Below are 23453 nucleotides of genomic sequence, written 5' to 3'. Positions count from 1 at the left end.
GCGCGCCATAGCGCGCCCTCCACTGTCAGTTACCCCGCGCGCTCCCGGCAGCGCGCGCCGCTCCCCGCGCGCTCCCGCCCCTCCCCCGCCGGGCTTGGAGCTCGGCGCAGACTCGCTTGTTTGTTTCTGCAGGAGCCCAAGGAGAGGCCGAAGCCGAGAAAGATGCCTGGGAAGCTGAAGGTGAAAATCGTGGCCGGGCGCCATTTGCCAGTGATGGACCGAGCTAGTGACCTGACTGATGCCTTCGTGGAGGTTGGTGCAAGGTCCTGCCCCTCAAAGCACAGGGAGTGCCAAGCCCTGTGAAGGATCCTACCCACCTCACCCCCAGCTCTTCAGCCCATTCTCATTTCGACTGTCGTCCTTTGTGCGGTGCTTGTCCAGCCGTCCCTTGAGGGCTGACTGACGACATTGCAGCCCATGTGATGGGTGCAGCGCTCACAGGCGTCTGTGGCGCGCCGCGCGGGGAGGCAGTTACTGCTCTGCATGCTGGGGTGACCCTGATGTCAGGACTCATAACAGGCCACCTGCCAGTCAGGAAGCGATCCCGAGGCGTGGCCGCTCAGCCACCGAAAACACACACACGTACATTCTTCTGTTTAGGAGGGTGGCTTCTGACGCCGAAGTGATGGAGATCACGTTAAGAATGTAGATACAGTCCGTTATGGGCACTTGGAGACCTACAAGGCGTGGCGATCCACCCCTTAGCATAACATTCTCTGAATCATCAGTGTTAAGTTAAAACACAGCTGGAAAGCTTTCTGCTCTTGTATAGACTGGTAGGTCTGATGAGCTGTTTTAGGGTAATTTAGTGCCTTGAGGTAGGAAGCCAATTAAGTGCCATGGATTTAAATTGCAAAATTGCTTTTTAAGTCAGATGATTAGTTTAAAGCTCATGCAAATTAGCACAGGCCTAGGGCCCGGAAGGTAATAACCCAAAGTCTGAAAGAAGCCAAGTAAAAATTGTAGTGAAAGTTGACATGATGAGCCAGAGCATTAGAATAATAATTATTTGGGCTATTAATGCTTAGAGTTGATAGCTACAGGATAATATACAACCTGATTTCATATCAATATAAAATATTCTCTTCTTTAAAAAAAATTTTTTTAATGTTTACTTTTTTATTTTTGAGAGAGAGAGAGAGCACGAGCGTGAATGGGGGAGGGGCAGAGAGAGAGGGAGACACAATCTGAAGCAGGCTCCAGGCTCCAAGCTGTCAGCACAGAGCCCCACCCAAGGCTCATACCAACCAGCGTGGGATCATGACCTAAGCCAAAGTCGATGCTTAACCCGACTGAGAGCCACCCAGGCACCCCTCAGTATAAAATATTCTTGATGTTCCCTAAAGGTTTTCTGACTTAATAATTGCAGTTTTTCCTCCCAAACATTGCTATAGTTATTCTTAATCCCAACTTCATTTTCATTTGAGAAAACATGTTGTGTGTGTTCTTGGGTCAGCTGTTAGGTAATGGAGATTCACAGATTACCAAAGCATAGTCTTTGCTTTTAGGTAGCTCAGAGACTGACCCATATAGTTGAGGTTAATAACTAATAGCTAACATTTGTTGAGTCTCATTATTGCCAGGTTTTTGTTAAGCACTTTTTAATTCTTATTACAACAGTCCTGCTATTATATTATTATCCCATATTACAGTTAAGGTAACACCTAGGAACAGTAAATAATTTGCCTAAGATTTCTTAACCATGTAAATAGCTTTGTGGTCTGTTCTCTTAACCACTGTGCTAACATTGTGTCTCTGGACAAGGTGATGAGTGTTGTCGAATATGGAAACTTCATTCTGTCTCTGAAGGTTTAGGAAGTCTTACTAAGAAAATGACATTTGAGCTGAACCTTGAAGGATACTCAGGATGTTACCAGACAGAAGGAACGTCAAAGGCACAGGATGGGATACATGGTATGTTCAGGGAACTATCTTAGTTTAGGATGTGTCTGGGAGTAAAAGGGAATATGTGAGTAGTGGAGGTTGTGGGGGATGAGCCTGGAAAGGTAGGTTGGTGCCAAATCTTGTTTTCTGTACTGAATAATTTTCCTTTATAAGCAGGGGTAAGCAAAGAGAACTCTTTTTTAAATGTTTATTTATTTTTGAGAGAGAGAGAGACAGAGTGTGAGTAGGGGAGAGGCGGGGAGAGAGGGAGACACAGAATCCGAAGCAGGCTCCTGGCTCTGAGCTGTCGGCACAGAGCCCGATGCGGGCTCGAACTCATGAACTGTGAGATCATGACCTGAGCTGAAGTTGGTGGCTTAACTGACTGAGCCACCAGGCACCCCGCAAAGAGAACTTTTTAAGCAGAAATGAAATAAGGTGATGTTTGTATTAGGTTGTTTATAGGATGACTTGTATGATAATGTTATTGATGAACTAGACAGGTAAGAGTTGAGGCAGGGAGATCAGTTAAGAAGGTGGTAAAATTATCCAGGCAGTACGTGCATATTGAGAATGGCTATGGGAACCAACTAGAGGAGGAAGACTTAAGGGACATTTCCTAGGTAAAATAATGCCTTGGGAATCAATGGTTTTGCTGGTAAGGGAGGGGTTGGATTTAAGGGTGACTTATTAATTCCTTCTTCCAGCAAATACTTATTAAGTGCTATTTGCCAGGTCCAGTGCTAGTCACTGGTGTAGCTGATGCGTACGTAATAGTGAACAAAATAGACTTCATTCCTGCTTTTATGGAGTTTATATTTTGGTGGAAGAGACAGACATTAAAAAGCAAAGAAATGATTAAATATGTAACTGTGATGAGTGATACGAAAGCAATAGAGAGTAACAGGGAACATCTGTTTTAGATTGGGTAATTGGGGGAGACCTCTGAGGAAGTGTCCATCAGAAGACCTGCTGGATGAGAAGGAGCCAGCTGCTCAGGGAGTGTATTAGGAAGTGAAGGGAGATGTGTATGACTGGCGTATAGTGACTAAAGGAGAAAATGGTGTAAGATAAAGTTGTAGAGTTAGTCAAGGAGCCAATCGTTCAGGATCTTAGAGGCCGTGATTGGGAGTATGGATTTTATTCCAAATTCTGTAGTAAGCGGTTGTTGAGATGAGTACTCTTTTTTGCTACCTGGAGTATGAACTGAAAAGAGAAAGAACTGAAAAGAGAAAGCTATTCGGAAGCAAATAGCTAATTACGAGATTCTATAATAGTTCAAAAAAGAGAAGATGGGGGCCAAAATGTTGGTTTGGTAATAGAGAGAAGTGGATGGATTCCAGATACACCGTGAAGAGGGATTCTAGAGGATTTATTGGTCGACTGGAGTAGGGGACCAGGGAAAGGGAAACTAAAAGATGACTCTTAGTTTTCTGGAATTTTGGGGGTAATTTTCTGAGACTCCATGGGATTGATAGAGATTGATTGAGTAGGTGAAGAGTCAGTTTCCGTCGAGGTGTGTTAAGTTTGAGATGTCTTTAAGAACTTTAATTGGAGTTGTCAGTGAGGAAGTTAGATTTGTGAGTGTGGTGTTTAGAAGAGAGGTGTGAGTTAGAAATGAGCTCATACAGGCCGGTGCTTTTCAACTCCATGAGACCCAGTACCCACTTTATATAGCAGGTGTTTTGAAATCCACTCTTTACTACGCTGGCATGATATTTATAGCTGATGTAAACAATCCTTACAATTAAAAATCAATATATTGCTCTAAGTATAGTATGATAAGAGACTTTTTAAAATTTGTATTTCAATATGGAAGTACTTGTTCATGAACATAGTAGAAGATGCAAAGTAATCAGATTGAGAACATGAATGTTTATTAAGCCTTTGTATATACCCATCACTGTACTGAGTATAATACAATGTGCTGGGGCTATAGCAGTGGATTAGACAAAAATTTCTTTAATCATGGAACTCACATTTTAGTGAGAGGAGGGAATTCATAAAGAAGATCATTAAAGAAAAGATAAACTCTGTTAAATAGCGAGAATATGGAGAAAATAAAGCAAGGATACAAGAGAGGGAGTGCCTCACTTTGTATAAAAATCATATGAATCTGACTCCGTAGAGAGTGAGACAGTTGTGCAGTTTTGACATCTCAGATGGCCTTCATTGCTATCTGATTTTTCAAAGTAGTCAACTCATGGGAAAAAGCAGAATTTTCTCTTAATTTACACGTTGGTTCTATTTCTTGACAGTTATGTATATGAAAACTCCATTACAGTACTTTTATCTGTAGAATGAGATGGGTTTTTAATCCTTTGTGACTGTCTGGTAAGACATTTGAAAATCATGAGACAAGTCTTGATTGTAGGGGACTATTTCTTGCATTGCAGGACACCTACCTTCTCTGGTCCTTCCTCCTAAATATTACTATTGTTCCCCACAAAAACACCCATAGAAATTTCTAAAATTCCCTTAGGAGTTGGTTCTGTCCCTGTTTTTAAACCTCTGAATGAAGGGAGAGAGAAGAATGGGTCCTTGAAAAAACTTGATATTAAATGTCTGTTAGAGGAGGGGGACCAGGGGAAGAAAACGGAAATTATCAGCCAGTTGGGGGAGAGAAAAATCAGGAAAGTAATGTCTGAAAAGGCAAGAGGGGAAGTTTCTGGAAAGAGGAAGCCCTCAACCATTTAAATGGCACTTAGGGGGTCAAGTAAAGAGGACAGAGAAATCACTGTATTGGAAAATATGGAGGTTGTTACTGATAACAACAAGAGGAATGTGAAGGAAGCCCATATTGTAATGAGTTAAAGAGGGTTAACAAGGGGTACAAGGGAGGTGAGGAAGAGGTGTGGCAAGAATGGACAATTATTTAAAGAAATACAGCTGTGAAGAGAGGAGAAATGGTGTGTTATTTGGGGAGTATGTGGCTTTCAGTACTTAAGTTAGAAGATATTAGAACATATTTGTGTGGTAACAGGAAAAATCCAGCAGAAAGGGAAAGATTAATGCAGGAAAAAGGGGATAATGAAGGATTACTGTATAATAAAGGGATAAATTGTGTGATGTAGACTGTAAGTGCTGTATAAGCTCATAAGAGAGGGAGATAATGGTGCCTGAGCTGGTCATGAGAAGTCTTAGTGCTGGACTTGAAGGATGGTCAAATTTCTATAGGCAGAGAGGAAAAAAGGACATTTTTCAGATGAATAGGATAAACTTGGTAAAAGCAAAAGGAGAGGGATAGAGCATATGTAATTGAAGGGAGGATTCTTGTGGTAAATAAAATTTGCTAGGTAGGGAGATGCAGATTATTGAATGGTCTGAAAACTACAGGGTGGAAGTTTGTACAGTAGAAGCTCTGTTAACAAATTTGCATTAATTCACTCATCACAGTCCCCAGTGTTCTGCATTCCTTCCATAAGCCTATTCTTTTTTCTTTTTTTATTTTAGGGACAGAGCATGAGCAGGGGAAAGGGGCAGAGGGAGGGAGAGAGAAAGGGAGGGAGAAAATCCTGAGATCCTAAGCAGGCTCCATGCTCAGGCTCCTAAACAGGCTCCGCCTGAGGGGGCTCAATCTCAGGACCCTGGGATTATGACCTGAGGCTGAAATCAAGATTCAGATGCTTAACCAACTGAGCCACCCAGGTGCCCCATGCATAAGCATATTTTTGAATACCCACATTGCTAGATTATTCTCCAGTGTGCCTGTGTGCATGCTTCTCCCATCAGTTGGCTAATAATACTTTACCAAAAGGCAGTTTTGTTTTTTTCCCCAAACCTGTTTTATGCCAACTCTATTTGTTATTGTAATGTATTTAAACCTTATGTAAATTGGTGAAATAAGTGTGAAAATGAAGTTGATAATGTTATGTAAAGACATATGGATATAGTCACTAAACATTACTCTTGAATTAGATGAAGAAAAGATTGTAAAAAATCTAGGATTCTGTATTCATATATTTTTACAAGCAATTTTAAGTTCTACCATCATAAAAAAAACCTAAACTGGAAATCACAGATGGTACATATGGGTGTGGCTTATGCAAAAAAGATGATGCAGAACTCTTAACAGTGGACCCTTACTCAAATAAGAGGCCTTAGCCTTACATTCAAAGATAGAGGAATGAATATTTATTTGTATGTTTTATCTTAAAATGTTTACAGTTTGTATCATTTTTAATGATTCCTTGATTTAACCGTATTATTTGATTAACTGATCAAATACTGGTCTGGATTGCATTGGTTGAGGGAATTTCTACTACATATGATGTGAGAAATTTAGGAAGCCAGTGAAGACCAAGTAGTATTTAAAGATGTTTATTCTTGCAGGAATTTCCAGGATAAATGAGGTAGAAGTTCTGTATAAAAGAAGTATTAATGGAAGTTTATGCTGGTATTAATGTGCATGTTACAAACTGTTCAGCAAGGTATGTTGTCATTTTGTGTTTACCCAGGAGCCTGTGAGTGAACAGAGAGAGGAAAAGAAATTAATGTTTAATGACATACCAGACATTTTGCTAGGTCTCTACATGCATTTTTTTCATGTACTACAACAACCCCCCTTTCAGAAGAGGAAACAGCCTTAAATAACAGGTTAAATAACTTTCTCAAGGTAATTTAGCTAATGAGTGGGGAAAGAGAATGCTTTTACTTTACTAGGGAATCTCATTAAAATCCCTGAGGTTCTTTAATAAAGTTGTAAGGCATTCATTTAATTGTTGGGTAATAAAATCTCCTTCGAATTAAATAAGACCAAATGAACTATGATTCTTTAGTAGAAGGCGAATCATCACAATTTGGCAAAAATACACACTTTAGCCTTTTCCTTTTTCTAAAATGTTTAATGCAGTTTGGAGCTATCAGATCTTTACTGTATCTAGAATGGGCAGTTGACCAAAAAAACAATGAAAGGCACAATATAACAGTACAGTATAGTGGGACAAACCTGAAGGGGGCTCTGAATTCATAACGTAAAGAATGATATGGTAGTTTTGGCAGTTGAATCCAAACCGTTAAGTACATTTGGCTTTCGAAAGGTTTTGAATAGTTTTATAATCCTAACCACATTTTACTTCAAATTAAGCAGTTACTGGGTAATTTAAGCAATAAGTATTTCCTTGATATTTTGAATATTAAAATGTAATGAAATTTGTAACTGAACAGTAATTTCTGTTCTTCTCAGGGTTCCCCATCCCCATTAAGTTTCATTCTTTACTGTTTGTGATTTAAAATAAGTTATTGAAGTAATACATGAATAGCTCCCATTACAAAAGATTGAAATAATTCAGAAGTAAAACTTGAACACCCCTTCCTTTGTACTTACTATGCTGTACGCTGTACTGTATTTCCTACCATGTCAGTCCTCTCTTCAGAGATGATTGCTGTCAATTCTTTGGCATGTGTTTGTTTACTCCCCCTCCTTCCTTTCAAAAAAAAAAGTTTTATCATATTTTAAAAAACGACTGTAATAATGCTTTATATATTTTATAACTTGTTGTTTTTCAGTTATTGTGTCCTTGACGTTTCCACATGACAGTGCATAAAATCAATTCCATTCTTTAATGGGGATACATGTGATTTACTCAATTTTCCTATTGAATGACTAGATTTTTTAGTTTTTTTTTTTTTTTTTTTTTAGGAAGGAGACTCATGTGAAAATGTTTCTTTAGGATAAATTCCTGGAAGTGGATCCAGAATTTTATAATTTTAATCCAAATAAATATGATTTGAATATAATATGATTTGAATATATTTGAAAATATAATGATTTGAATTTTTATGTTTTTGAATTTTAAAATAATACATTTTACAAATAGGAAGTGTATGTGCATGGTTCAGAATCAGAAGGTACAAAATGAGTCAACCTCTCATACTGTGTTTCTTTTAACCAATCTGTTCTGTTTTCTCTAGGGTCCGTTGTTACCATTTGTTGTACATTCTCAAATAACCTGTGCAGTATGTAGGCATATATTACATGACTTATAACATTTTGGCATTTTTTCCCCCCAAAGAATGCTATACATGCTGTTCCATTGAAGAAAGATCTATTTTGGTGATCTGTACCAGTGCAGAGAACTGCTTCATTCTTCTAATTAGCATTTGGACTGTGTGTCTTCACCATACTTCATTTAACCAGTTCCAAATTGGTGGATATCTAGGTTATTTCCAGTCTTAGGCTACCATGATGCTGCCTGTATATGTCATTGTGCACTTTTATATAAAGTTAAAGGGTATAGGCATTTAACATTTTGATACATTGTCAAACTACAGTCCTTAGAGATTGTTTTAATTTATATTCCCACCAACAAAGTATTAGAACACCTCATCAACACTGTTTTCAAATTTTTTTGCCAATGTGATAAGTAAAAATGTTGGTTTAGTTTGCATTTCTTAAAAAAATTTTTTTTAATGTTTTATTTATTTTTAAGACAGAGAGAGACAGAGCATGAGTGGGGATGGGACAGACAGAGAGGGAGACACAGAATCTGAAGCAGGCTCCAGGCTCTGAGCTGTCAGCACAAAGCCCGATGCGGGGCTCGAACTCATGAACTGTGAGGTCATGACCTGAGCCAAAGTCAGACTCTTAACCGACTGAGCCACCTGGGCGCCCCTAGTTTGCATTTCTTATAGTATGAATGTGGTTGATCATCTTTTGATGTATGGTTGACCCTTGAACCGGGTGGGGCCTCTTAGGGGCAGTTGACATCCCTCTCCCAACCCAGCACAGTTGAAAATCCACATGTAACTTTTGACTCCCCCCAAAATGAACTACAAATGGCCTGCTGTTGACTGGAAGGCTTACTGATAACATAAAGTTGGTTCACAGATTTTGTATGTGAAATGTATTATACACAATATTCTTACACTAAGATAAGCTAGAGAAAAGAAAGTGTTACTGAGAAAATCATTGGGGCACCTGGATGGATCAGTGGGTTAAGCAGTGGACTTGTGTCGGCTCTTGATTTTGGCTGAAGAAATCTCACAAACCGTGAGACCAAGCCTCACGTCAGGTTCCTTGCCGACAGTGTAGAGCCTGCTTGGGGATTCTCTCTCTCCCTCTCTGCCCCTCTCCCATGTGTGTGCTCTCTCTCCCTCTCTTTCTGTCTCTCAGAATAAATAAAAAAATCATAAGGCAGAGAAAATATATTTATAGTACTGTTCTGTGTTATAGATACTGTAAGTTTACACTATGTTTACAAGGTGAATCATCTATAACTACATCAATATTGTCTTAAATGATACAAAACACAGTAGATGTTCCACATATTACTAACACTAGACATCAAAAATGGAAAGATACTGTGAAAAAGAAATTCTTCATTTAGAAGTATAATGATTTATACATTGGTAACAAAGAAGCAGCAGTATGATTGCTTTATGGTAGCCTAATGTAATTGATAGGATTGCTTCACAGGAGCCTTGTATATATATTACAAATGAATTGTTATAAAAAATTTTTTTATTGAAAAATTTTTATTATACACAGTATTGCAGTTTTAGAAATGTAATAATGCTGTATTAGAAATGTAGCTAAAAAAAAACCTGTGATGATAGGCTGATGCACAGTTTTTCCAATAATGAGAGAGGCACAGTGTGGTATATAATTCTTTGAAAGCAAAGTTATAAAACAGTAAGAAAAATAATGTGATTAATTTTGTATTAACTATTGCTCACCTATATCTATATAAGTATAGGCTAACCGCTTCTACACAAGTCTAGTACACAATGACTACTTAGGCATCTGATGATGGCACAGAAATGCCTTATACGGTTCTTACTGTATAGTTATTAGATTTTCACATGAAGACACTCACACAACAGATACGCTTATTAATTGTACAGCATGATTATTAAGTGGAAGTGGATTGTCAGGTCTTCATCCTCATTGCTTTCATGTTGAATATGTAGAGGTAGAGGAAGAGGAGGGGATGGTCTTGCTCTCAAGTGGCAGAAATGGAACAGTCGTGGAAGAGCTGGAAGGGGAGACAGGAAAGGGAGGCACATGGTAATTTGCAGTTTCTAACATTTTTGCTTTTTCATTTTTCGAAAAGTATTTCCGTACAGTACCACTGTTTGTGTTTCGGTGCTAGTATCCTAGAAAGGTCTATGTTGTAAGAGAAGTCAACAGCAGTATTGAATAATCAGATCCCTTCTGCCAGGTTGTTTAATATCAATTTATTTTCTGGCACTGCTTCTTTTACATCTTTTTTCTCATCTGGCACTGGTTTGGAAGCCCTCATATCCATCAAGTTGTCTTCTGTTAATTCTTCTGGTGTGGTGTTCATTAGCTTTTAAATTTCTCTAAGATCCATACCTTGAAACTCTTCACCCTTCACCCTTTTTGCTATATCCACAATCATTTTATTATTACTTTAAAAAATTTTTAATGTATGTTTATTTTTGACAGAGAGAGCGTGCATGCGCTAGAGCATGAGTGGGGGAGGAGCAGAGAGAGAGGGAGACACAGAATCTGAAGCAGGCTCCAGGCTCTGAGCTGTCAGCACAGAGCCCGACACTGGGCTCAAACTCACGGACTGCGTGATCATGACCTGAGCCGAACCGAACACTCAACTGACTGAGCCACCCAGGCGCCCACTATATCCACAGTCTTTTCCATGATTCCCCCTTTTAAAAAAAGTCTTTTTTTTTCAAGTAGTCTCCATGCCCATTGTGGGGCTTGAACTCAAAACCTTAAGATCAAGAATCACATGTTCTACCGACTAAGCTAGCCAGGCTCCCCTCCATGATTCCCTTGATTGGCTCTGTTGTAAGTCCTGTGAAGTCATGTACAACATCTGGACACATTTTTTTACAGCAGGAGTTTATTGTTTCAGGCTTGATGGCTTTCATGGCTCTTTCTATAATAATGATGGCATTTCAGTGGTATAATCCTTCCGGGGTTTTCATGATGTTCTCGTGGAATTCTCTTCCATAGTGTTGACAATCCTTTCCAAAGAACACCATGTGTAATGAGCTTTAAAGGTCCTTATGACCCCCCTGATCTAGAGGCTGATTATAGAAATGTTCTTTTGGGGGCAAGTAAATCACTTTGATGCTCTTGGTGCTGAACTCATGGGGTTCTGGGTGACCAGAGACATTGTGCAATATCAAAAGAACTTTAAAAGACAGTCCCTTAGTAGCAAGGTATTTCCTGACTTCACGCATCAATGGAATCAATCCAGGAAAAGGATTCTTGTTGTCCAGACCTTGTTGTATAACCAAAAGACTGGCAGCTGGTGTCTGTCTTTTCCTTTCAAAGCTTGGGGATTAGCAGCTTTATAGATAAGGGCAGTCCTGATCATAAACTTGACTGCATTTGCACAAAAGAGTAGAGTTAGCCTATCCCTTCCTGCCTCAAACCCCAGAGCTTGCTTCTCTTCCTTACTAATAAATACCCTTTTTGGGATTTTTCCCCCCACCAGAATAAGGCACTTGTGTCTGCATCAAAAACCTGTTCAGGCAGGTTTCTTTTCAGTGCTTTTTTCAGTGGCATCTGGGAACTTGTCTGCTGTGTTTTGGTCGGTGGCAGCTATTTCTCCTGTTATCTTGATGTGTTGTAAGCCAGTCCTCTTTCTAAAATCATGATACTATCCTTTGCTGGCATTAAATTATCCAGCTTTAGATCTTTCATCTTCCTTTTGCTTTAGGTTGTCGTATAATGACTTCACTTTTTTCTTGAATCATATTAGAGTGTAGTGTATCCTACGCCCATGTAAAAGCTGCATTTTCAATATGAAATAAAAAGGTATTTTTCAAAAAGTGCAAGGTTTTTGCACCTGTTGGCATAGCTGCAGCGGTGTCTTCACGAATTTTCTCTATTTACAGTGGTCCTTATGCTGGATTCGTTTATCTTGAAGCAGCAGGCAACTGTAGCTGTAAAACTCGATCTGTAGTACATATCAAGCAATTTAGCTTTTTCTTGTTAATGTCATGACTTTTCTTTGATTCTTGGAAGCACTTCAAGCAACCTAGTGGCACTTTGTATGGGTCCCATGATGTTATTCAAGGATTACAGTATTACACTAAACACAATGAAAAATACTCAAGAACTGCAAGAGGTTACTTTGTGCTGCAGTATGCGATTTACTGGAGAGACGAACTGCTCACATGGAGATAGGTAGCATGGTACAGTGTTTTAAGTGGATACTCAAAACACTTGGGCTCATGGCAGTGGCAATAGGAAGTGGTATGAAATTATTCTAGTACTACAGTGTGTGCTACAATTCATTTTATGCAGTTATGATTTAACACTGCATCTTTACATTTCTCTCAACTGCAAATGGCATTGTGTATGCTCTTATGTCTTTTTTTTTTTTTTTGCATGTTTTGATCAGTTTTAACTTTTTATAGTTAGTGTGTATTTTATGGTAGTAAGTGATAAAATAGACTAGTATTTACATATATCTTAGGCATTCCTGACATAACTGTTTCTTAGTTTATTTGCTATTTCTAGGGGGTTTTTTGCTATTCATTTTGTTTATGAGTTTTTTCAATTTGTCACAAATCTCCAAAAAGTTCTCAAGTATATTTACTGAAAAAATCTGCCTATAAAGTGGATGCGTGCTGTCCAAACCCATGTTGTTCAAGGGTTAACTGTACTTTAAAAGCATCTATATTAAATAGATAAATAAAAACCATCTGTATTTCTGTTTCTTTGAATTGTCTGTTCATGTCCTTTGCCCATTTTTTTGTTGGGTTGTTGATCTTGTTCATATTGCTTTATAAGAGCTCATTAAAAATTAAGGAAAGTAGCTGTTTGGTACATATTTAGCAAATACTTTGTCTCAGTGTTTTGTTTATCTTTGACTTTTTTTATGTAAAAAAGATTTTGTTTTTAAGTAATCTCTACACCCAATGAGGGGTTGAACTCACAGCCCTGCGATCAAGAGTTGCTCGCTCCCCATCGCTTCTCGGCCTTTTGGTTAAGATCAAAAGTATAGTAAGAGTCACATGCTCCACTGACTGACCCAGCCAGGCACCCCTATTTTTGACTTTCTTATATGTTTTTAAAAAATTTTTTCTAATGTTTATTTATTTTAGAGAGAGACACACACAGAGTGCAAGCGGGGGAGGGGCAGACAGAGAGAGGGAGACACAGAAACTGTCAGCACAGAGCCCAACTCGGGTCTTGAACTCAGGAGCCTTGAGATCATGACCCAAGCTGAAGTTGGATGCTTAACTGACTGAGCTACCCAGGCGCCCCTTTTATATACTTTGCCATGCAAAAAGTTCTTATTTTTACTGAATTTCTTAAACCTTTTCTACCCTCTAACTATGCTGCCTAAGTACATATTTAGTACTTGGTATTGTGCCTAATATTTCAAATTAAATGATAAAACACCTAGAAAAAAATATACAGAAGATAATTTTTTTTTTTTTTTTTTGCTTTTAGAAAATTTCCTGAACTGATAGAACAACAAAAGCAAATATTATAAAACCAATGGAGATTTCTTGCAAAAAGGAAAGGAGGTTTCGTAGATTATTTGCTTGAACTAGCATTTACTAAGAATCTACAGTATGCAAAACTATGTCCTGGGTATTGTCTTAAAGGGGATAAGCTTTAGTCAACTTAGAGGTTAGGAAAGATAATGGTAAAAACTAATAGAATTAGGGCAGAGATCAAATTTAGGAAAGGCAAGACCATCTAGGCAATAGTAGTTCCCTAGCTGTTTTGCTTTTAAGCTTCTGGACGACTTCTCGGGTTCAGTCAGATTTCATAATCTCCATTCTTTGTCTGAAGCAAGCCCCAGGGATTTAGTTTGCTTTTTGCATTCTTCATTCCTTTCTTATTTTGGATCTTTGTGATTTAAAGTTTATTTATTTTGAGAGAGAGAGAGAGAGCATGCTCGAGTGTGGGAAGGGCAGATAGAGAAGGGGAGAGAGAATCCCAAGTGGGCTTTATGATGCAGGGCTCAATCTCATCATGAACTGTGAGATCATGACCTGAGCTGAAATCGACTCAGACGTTTAACTGACTGAGCCACCGAGGTGCCCCTTGGATCTTTGTGATGTAGTGTATGCCAAGACTGGCTGTGAAATAAGATAGTCTCCCCATCCAATCCCTTACATTGTTCCTGAAGATAAAACCCTTAATGATAATGGTTTGCTGCTGATCATTATGTGTGCACACAAATTTTGAGAGAGGGTGTGTGCAAGTGAGCAGGGGAGGAGCAGAGAGAGGAGAAAGAGAATCCCAAGCAGGCTCTGCACTTTAAACATGGAGGCTGATGCAGGGCTGGAACCCACAAATTGTGAAATCATGAGCTGAGCTGAAATCAAGAGTTGGACGCTCAACTGACTGAGCCACCGGACCCTCACAAGGCTATTTCTAAGTTCTCACAATAATGTGCTATAGTTCTGGATTCTCATGCTGAGATGGTGAGAGGATGGTCAGTTGGCTTTTTTACCTTCTGATTTTATTCTTGCTGGTCCTCTGCCATTAAGACTCCTCTTTTGTCTGAACTTTTATTCCTGAAGGCTATATTGACTCCTTTCTTCATATTGACAAAATGGTCTGGTTTTAATTTCTGTGTAGAGCTAGTCGAAGAGTGAGTAATTTCTTATTTCAGGTATAGCCTATGAACTTACTGGACCCATCTGTGCTTTCTTCTCTTTTATTTCAGGGGATAGTTGCCTTTTTTCCTCCTTCATGGTTCATTCCCCCCCCCCCCCCCCCATTGCTTGCCTGATGTTAAAATTTACTTTCATTCACATTTTTTGATATTTATATTTGATCATTTATTTGTTTTTAGGTAAAATTTGGTAATACCACCTTTAAAACAGATGTGTATCTCAAGTCCCTCAACCCTCAGTGGAACTCAGAATGGTTTAAATTTGAGGTAAGTTTTAATTATTTTATTTTTATTTTTTTTTTAAGTTTATTTATTTTGAGAGAGAGTGCGCTTATGTGTGTGCGGAGAAGTGGCAGAGATGGGGGAAGGAGAAAGAGAATCCCAAGTGGGCTTTGCTGACAGTGCAGAGCCCAATGTGGGGCTTGATTCCACTAACTGGGAAATCGTGACCTGAGCTGAAATACAGTCTGACGCTTAACTGACTGAAGCTCCTTGAGGTAAGTTTTTAAATGTCAGCAGTTTTGAGTATATTTTTTTTTGGAGGTGAGAGGTGACGCTTAGGAATGTAGGAGTACTTTTTATTTCAGGTATAGTAGTTTTCCTACACCATAAAATTTTTTTTTTTTTGCTAAGAATATTGCGTTTTTAAAAAATAATGTTAAGAAAATATAGTGTATGAATATAAAAACATTTAAAAAATAGAATCCCTCAGAAGTATTATATTATTGTTACTGTAATTTTAACAGCTACCAAAAATCACTTAAGAACAGTATACAGGGGCACCTGGGTGGCTCAGTCGGCTGAGCACCCGGCCTTGGCTCAGGTCATGATCTCACGGTTTGTGAGTTCAAGCCCCGCGTCAGGCTCTGTGCTGACAGCATAGAGCCTGGAGCCTGCTTCTGATTCTGTGTCTCCCTCTCTCTCTGCTCCTACCCCGCTCATGCTCATGCTCTCTCTCTCTCTCTCAAAGATAAATAAACATTAAAAAATTAAAAAAAAAAGAATGAACATTAAAAAAAAAAATTAAAAAAAAAGAACAGTATACAGATTAAATTTTTTAAAAGTTGTAATAAAAAGTATATATAAAAAATGTTGCCATTTTAACCATTATTAAGTATCATTTAATAGCATTAATTACCTTCACAGTGTTGTCTAAACATCACTATTATAAAACTTTTCATCACTCCAAACAGAAATTACTCATTCAGGGGCACCTGGGTGGCTCAGTCAGTTAAGCATCTGACTTGGCCTTAGGTCATGATCTCATGATTGGCTCTGTGCTGACAGCTCAGAGCCTGGAGCCAGCTTCCGATTCTGTGTCTCCCTCTCTCTCTGTTCCTCCCTGGCTCATCTGTCTCTCTCTGTCTCAAAAATAAATAAACGTTAAAAATTAAAAAAAAAAAAAATTCATTCAGCAATAACCCCCATTCCCTCTTCTCCTAGACTCTGATAACATCTAACCTACTTTCTGTCTGTTCGAATTTGCCTATATTAGATATAAGTGGAATCATACAATATTTGTCTGTGTCTGGCTTTCACTTAGCATAATGTTTTCAAGGTCTATCCATGTTGTGTCATGTATTAGAATTTCTTTATGTTTTATGGCTGAATAATATTCCTCTGTGCATGTGTATGTCACTGTTTATCCATTTATCTGTTGATGTATACTCAGATTGTTTTCATTTTTTGGCTACTGTGGATAATACTGCAATAAACATTAGTGTACAAGTGTCTGTTTGAGTCCCTGTTTTCAGTTCTTCTGGTTATATGCCCAGAAGTGGAATTGCTGGGTCATATGATAAATTATATATTTAGCTTTTTGAGGAATGGCCAGACTTTTCCCTAGTGGCTGCACCATTTTACATTCCCAACAGCATGAATGAGAGTTCCAGGTTTTCCACAACTTTGTCAAGCTTTGTTATTTTTTTTTTTAAATTTAAAAGACCAACTATTTATTTATTTTATTTATTTATTTAAATGTTTATGTATTTTGAAAGAGAGAGAGAGAGAGAGTGAGTATGAGCAGGAGAAGGGCAGAGAGAGAGGGAGAGAGAGAATCCCAAGCAGGTTCTGTGCTGTTAGCACAGAGCTTGATGCAGGCTCAATCCCGTGAATTGTGAGATCATGACCTGAGCTGAAATTAAGAATTGGATACTTAATTGACTTAAAAGGTGCCCCTGTTTTTTTCTGTTATTATTTTTTTCTTAACATTTATTTATTTTTGAGAGACAGAGATAGAGCACAAGTCGGGGAGGGGCAGCGAGAGGGACACATAGAATCTGACGCAGGCTCCAGGCTCTGAGCTGTCAGCACAGAGCCTGATGCAGGGCTCGAACTCACAAACTGTGAGATCATGACCTGAGCTGAAGTCGGAGGCTTAACTGACTGAGCCACCCAGGCGCCCCCCCGCCCTTTTTTTTTAATCGTAGCCATCCTAGTAGGTGTGAAGTGACATTTGCAGTGTAATTTTCATATCCATTTTCCTCATGAATGAGGTGACATGATTTTTTAGGATTAAGGACCATTTGAGTTTCTTGTACTTGGAACTACCACCTCATGTTTTAACTCCCCAGAGAAGATATTTAGAGATGACATTAAGGAGGTAGACTTCACAGGAGTTGGTGACTAGCTTAATATGAAAAATGTAGATGTGATGTTGTAGGTCATTGGTTTTGACTTGCATTTTGAAATGACTGGTAATGGTGAGTCTCTCTTCACGTGTTTATTGGCTATTTTTGTGTCTTCTCTGGAAAACTGTTCAAGTTCCTTGCTCAACTAAAAAAAAATTTATGGGGGGCGCCTGTGTGGCTCAGTTGGCTAAAGCATCCAACTTTGGCTCAGGTCATGATCTTTCCGTTCATGAATTTGAGCCCCGTAATGGGCTCTGTGCTGACAGCTCAGGGCCTGGAGCCTGCTTCATTTTCTGAGTCTCCCTCTCTCTCTGCCCCTGCCCTATTTACACTCTCTCTCAAAAATAAATAAATATTAAAAAAAATTTTAAGCCCCCTGATGCGAGGCTTGAACTCACCAACTGTGAGATCATGACTTGAACAAAAGTTGGATGCTTAACCCACTGGGCCACGAAGGTGCCCTACTCCTTTACTCATTTTTAAGTTGGATGGTTTATCTTTTTGTCGTTAACTTGCAAAAGTTCTTTTTATTTTTATTTTTTTAATTAAAAAAAATTTTCTTTTAATGTTTATTTATTTCTGAGACAGAGAGAGACACAGCTTGAGTGGGGGAGGGGTAGAGAGAAAGGGAGACACAGAAGCTGAAGCAGGCTCAAGGCTGTGAGCTGTCAGGACAGAGCCCAATGCGGGGCTTGAACCCACAAACTGTGAGATCATGACCTGAGCTGAAGTTGGTCGCTCAACCAACTGAGCCACCCAGGCGCCCCGTAAAAGTTTTTTATATTCTGAATATTAAACTCTTATCAGATCTATGATTTGCAATTATTTTCCTGCATTCAGTAGGTTGTCTTTTCATTTTTTTTGGTAGTTTCCTTTGATGCACAAATGTTTTTAATTTTGCAGTACAATTTATCTTTTTCTTTTGTTGCTCACACTTTCGGTCTCAAATCAGAGTCTGTTGCCAAATTTGGGGTTATGAAGATTTACTGCCATGTGTTTTCCTAAGATTTTATTATTTTATCTATTATAATAATCTGTTATTATTTATCTGTTTTATCTGTTATTTTATCTTATTTTTTTATCTGTTATCTGTTATTTTATCTGTTAGGTCATTGATTCATTTTGAGTTAAATTTTATAATAGTGTGAAGTGAGAGTTCAACTTCATTCTTTTGCATGTGGAAATCTAGTTGTTTCAGTACCATTTGTTGAAGAGACTGTTCTTTTCCCATAGAATGGTTTTGGTACCTTTGTTAAAAGTCAGTTGGACACAGGCATATGAGTTAATTTCTGGACTTTCAATTCTGTTCCATTGTTTTATATATCCTTGTGCTATTACCATACTTTTATGATTACTGTATCTTTGTAGTGAATTTTCAAATCAGAACGTGTGAATCCAACTTTGTTCTTTTGTACTGATTTTTTTGTCATGGAGCATTTTGATTCCCTTTCTGTTTTCTTTCATATATATACGTATATACATGTACATGTATATATACATATACATACACATATACATATACATATATATACGCATATATATATATACATATACATATATATATACACATTTTTTCCCCTTGCTGTTTTAAAATTGACATTATGTATTTTGAAAATGCATCAGTGGGGCGCCTGGGTGGTGCAGTCGGTTAAGCGTCCGACTTCAGCCAGGTCACGATCTCGCGGTCCGGGAGTTCGAGCCCCGCGTCAGGCTCTGGGCTGATGGCTCGGAGCCTGGAGCCTGTTTCCGACTCTGTGTCTCCCTCTCTCTCTGCCCCTCCCCCGTTCATGCTCTGTCTCTCTCTGTCCCAAAAATAAATAAACGTTGAAAAAAAAAAATTAAAAAAAAAGAAAATGCATCAGTTTGCACATGCATAAAATCTTTTTTGTCATTTTAAACTAAGTATTAAGGTAAAAATGTGGAATATAAGAATCAGAGAAAGTAGTTAGACAAAGTTGATTACATGATTTCAGATGGAATTAGAATAACAGTGTTTTTCATCATCCTAGCAAAACATTCAAATGCTCACATAGCTTCATTTTGATGGCTTTTTCTTTTTTTCTTTCTTCCATAACCTTAGAAATGGTTAAAAAAAAAAAATAGTCTTGTTGGGGCACCTGGGTTCCTCAGGTTGTTGGACATCCAACTCTGGACTTTGGCTCAGGTCATGATTTTGTGGTTTGTGGGATCAGGCCCCGTGTGGGGCTCAGTGCTGATGATGTGAAGTCTTCTTGGGATTCTCTTTCTCCCTCTCTTTCTGCCCCTTTTTTGTTTGTGTGCTCACTTTTTCTCTTTCTCTCAAAAATAAATAAACTTAAAAAAATATTTTTGGTGAATTACATTTTTTATTGGAATGGTAGGAAGAGGTGGGCATTATGTATTAGTAATTTTCATGATATGGGGCATTAATACATAAGAATATTTCATTTTATTGATGATGCGGTATTAGTAATTTTTAAAGCTGCAAAATACTCAAGTAGCTGAGATAACTTTGAAAAATAATATATTTGTATTTTTTTTTTTTTTTTAATTTTTTTTTCAACGTTTATTTATTTTTGGGACAGAGAGAGACAGAGCATGAATGGGGGAGGGGCAGAGAGAGAGGGAGACACAGAATGGGAAACAGGCTCCAGGCTCTGAGCCATCAGCCCAGAGCCTGACGCGGGGCTCGAACTCACGGACCGCGAGATCGTGACCTGGCTGAAGTCGGACGCTTAACTGACTGAGCCACCCAGGCGCCCCAATATATTTGTATTTTTATGAAATAAGGGATTTTTATAATATTAATGAGATTTAGTAACTGAAGTTACTAGCCATTTCCCTTAAAATTTACCAAGTTTACTATTTTGGCTAGTACTTCTAGTAATAGTGTATATTGTGTGAAAAATGTTCCTTCATAAATTTTTTTTTTAAGTTTGTTTACTTCTGAGAGAGAGAGAGAGAGAGCAGGGGAGGGGCAGAGAGAGAGGGAGAGAGAGATTCCCAAGCAGGCTCTGCACTCTCAGCACGGAGCCTGACGTGGGGCTCAAAATCACAAACTGCAAGATCATGACCTGAGTTGAAACCAAGAGTCGGACGCTTAACCCACTAAGCCACCCAGGTGCCCAAAAATGTCCTTTTTAAAAAATGTTATTTATTTGTGTGTGTGAGAGAGACAGAGAGAGCTAGCCTGAGTTGGGGGAGGGACAGAGAGAGAGGGGAGAGAAAATTTCAAGCAGACTGTACTGCCAATGCAGACCTCAGCATGGACTCAAACTCACGAACTATGAGATCATGACCTGAGCTGAAGCTAAGAGACGCCTCACTGACTCAGCCACCCAGGTGCTCCTGAAAAATGTTCTTAAACTTTGTGTTTATAGTTAACGTTTGTTATATGCTTTTTAAACCTTTTTTGTCAGTTGTAATTGGCCTTAGTTTATATGTTTTGAACTCTTAAATAAATATGAACAAATGGATGTTTAGTTTTCTTTCATGTAAAAGAAATATTACGCCAGGCAGCGTAATGGTATTTGGAAGCTCCATGCAATCATTTGGAACCCAGGACCCTTTTGTCTTTCTTTTCCATCATTCACAGCCTGTGGCTTCCATATTTATGGTCACGTTAGCCTCCAGTTTAGCAGCTGGAGTTCCAGTGATCACATCAGTATTCTAGGCTGGAAGAAAGAGCTGGAGTAAAATGGAATACAGGAGAGGTGGTGATCAGTGGAGTGGGAGGAATATTTCAAGGCAAATTCAAAATATTATGCAATATCATCCATAAATTTTTAATTATGTCTGACTTATAGGGAAGGACCCTCTTTTTTGAAAGTGAATCATCCACATTATTACATTAGTGTTATCAACAATAATTCCTTTTTATACTTTAATACTTAAAATAATCTTCAGAAGTTGGATTGTTAGCCTAAAATCAACAAGAAATTGAATGGGGGTGGGGAAAGGCATGATATTTCATAATTAAGTTAAAAAACTAACCAAAGTGTACGACTGCAGAGCTATCACTTGAGCAAAGCATATGTAAGGAAGATACAGGGATTTTAGTTAACCACAGACTCTTTTTTTTTTTTTTTTTTTTGGCTCACAAACTGTCTTAACAGTATGGTGTGTCTGCTGTAATGACAAACATCCATAGGCTGCAATTATAAAGTATAATATTCTAATTATAGGAAATAATAATCCTTTTATATTTTGTCCTTGTCTTACTAATATCTATAATATTGTGTTCAATCTAACCACTACCTTTGATGAGGAGAACCGGCAAGTTAGAGGATGGAATGGTATGCAGAGGAGGGCAGCCAAAATAGTGAACATGTCTTCCATAAGGGAGAAATCTTTTTTTGCCTCATTCTTTGCCTTAGTCAGTTTGGGCTGCTGGTAACAGAATACCATAGACTGGCTGGCTTAAACAATAGCATTTTATTTCTCACATTTCTGGATCCTGGGAAGTCTGAGATCAGGGACCATCATGGTTTTGTTCTAGTGAGGTCCCTCTTTCTGCTTTGTAGACAGTTGTCTTCTTGCTATGTCCTCACATGGCGGGGAGAGATCATCTCTCCCTGTCTTTACTTATAAGGATACTAATCCCATTCATGAGGTCTTTGCCCTTATGACCTAATTACCTCCCCATCTCCAAATAACATCATGTTGGGGATTAGGGCTTCAACATATGGATTTTCAGGGGATAGAAACATTTAGTCCATTGCATTTTCCATTGTAGTCCCTCTTTATAGCTAGTGCTTGCTTGGCATGTGGTAAGTAATTGATAATAAGTAAAAGGAGAGAGAATAAACATTTATTTCATTTACTTAACTCATGAACTTAAATTGTTTTTTCTTACAAATAATATTCAAAATATTATGCAATATCATTCATAAATTTAATTTAATAATTCATAAATTCATAAATTTAATTTTTAGAGAAGGACCCTCTTTTTTGAAAGCTAATCATCCAGTTACATTATTACATCAGTGCTATCAACAATAATTCCTTCTTAATTTTTTTTTTTTTTTATTTTTTTTTTCAACGTTTATTTATTTTTGGGACAGAGAGAGACAGAGCATGAACGGGGGAGGGGCAGAGAGAGAGGGAGACACAGAATCGGAAACAGGCTCCAGGCTCTGAGCCATCAGCCCAGAGCCCGACGCAGGGCTCGAACTCACGGACCGCGAGATCGTGACCTGGCTGAAGTCGGACGCTTAACCGACTGCGCCACCCAGGCGCCCCAATTCCTTCTTAATTTTTTTTAAGCAATCTTCACACCCAGCGTGGGACTCAAACTCAACCCTGAGATCGAGAGTTGCATGCTCCCCAGACTGAGCCAGCCAGGCGCCCCAGTTTTGCCTACAGTTTTACTCTGCGAAATTGTCTTTAGAATTTATGGTATCATTGTTCTCATCATCCTTGCTCTCCTGTAGGTAATCTATGGAAGCTGTTTTGACATTGCTTAAGCGTTTTTGCTTGACGTTATAAGCAGAGTAGTGAAACACCGAATAACTATGTAGAAAAGGAAATTAAAACCTTTTGGGTGTTAATCATCTTATGTTTGTGCCTGGAGGCAAATTGTACTTTATTTTCTTTAGAAATTTGGCATCTTTTATAGGAGAAGGGGTTACAACTTTTGTGCAGATTAATCCCTTTACCTTTGTGCTTAGAGATCAATCTGTACTTTTTTTTTCAGAAATAAGTAATCTTTTACATTTGTCATATGTATATATTTATGGTAATAAAGATTTTTAAATTAAAAGGTTTAATTTTAAGGTATACTTTTAGGTGGACGATGAAGATTTACAAGATGAACCTCTACAGATCACAGTTCTTGACCATGATACATACAGTGCAAATGATGCCATTGGTAAAGTGTACATTGATATTGACCCTTTACTCTACAGTGAAGCTGCAACAGTCATCTCAGGGTGGTTTCCAATTTATGATACCATACATGGTAAGGAGTATATTTTAAGAAAATAAATCATATTTTTTAAAATTTATCCTTAAACACTTTTGTGCTACACGTGGTGGTTTTAAAATATCTTTAAAAGATGTTTTCTTTTTAATAGTCATAAAGTATTATTGGTAGAATTGTTATTTTTCTGAACATAATTTGAAGTAATTCCTTCTAAATATATGCAGTATAGTAAGTTAATGCATTATTTAAAAATCATCTAACATTGGTACTATGTTTCTGAAACATTTTCAAGTGGATAATGTTGATATTTTTCTGCTTAAAAATTCTTCAAGTTTTTTCTTGCCTAAAGCAGGGTTCTCAAAGTGTGGTCTGGGGACACCTAGGGGTCCCTGCACAGGTCTATGAGGGAGATGAGAAGTTTTAATATGATACTTACATGTCATTTGCCATTTTTATTCTCAC

General features: G+C 38.2%; 1 protein-coding gene across 24 annotated transcripts in view; it reads left to right on the top strand.

The window, feature by feature from the left end:
* The first annotated feature begins 146 nt into the window (after positions 1–146).
* The window catches only part of C2CD5 (C2 calcium dependent domain containing 5), a 100645-nt gene continuing 77338 nt past the window's right edge, over positions 147–23453 (top strand). For all 24 annotated transcript variants that reach the window (XM_045463525.1, XM_045463519.1, XM_045463522.1 and 21 more), the window contains exons 1-3: positions 147–252; positions 14640–14726; positions 22856–23027. In XM_045463525.1, coding sequence (XP_045319481.1) covers positions 163–252; positions 14640–14726; positions 22856–23027 — 349 coding nt within the window. In that variant the 5' untranslated portion in view covers positions 147–162. The remainder of the gene's footprint in view (positions 253–14639; positions 14727–22855; positions 23028–23453) is intronic.

Source organism: Leopardus geoffroyi, chromosome B4 (assembly GCF_018350155.1).
Source record: "Leopardus geoffroyi isolate Oge1 chromosome B4, O.geoffroyi_Oge1_pat1.0, whole genome shotgun sequence".
In the NCBI taxonomy this organism is placed as follows: Eukaryota; Metazoa; Chordata; class Mammalia; order Carnivora; family Felidae; genus Leopardus; species Leopardus geoffroyi.
The sequence above is the reverse complement of the archived record's forward strand: the minus strand, read 5'-3'. Positions and strand labels throughout refer to the sequence as shown.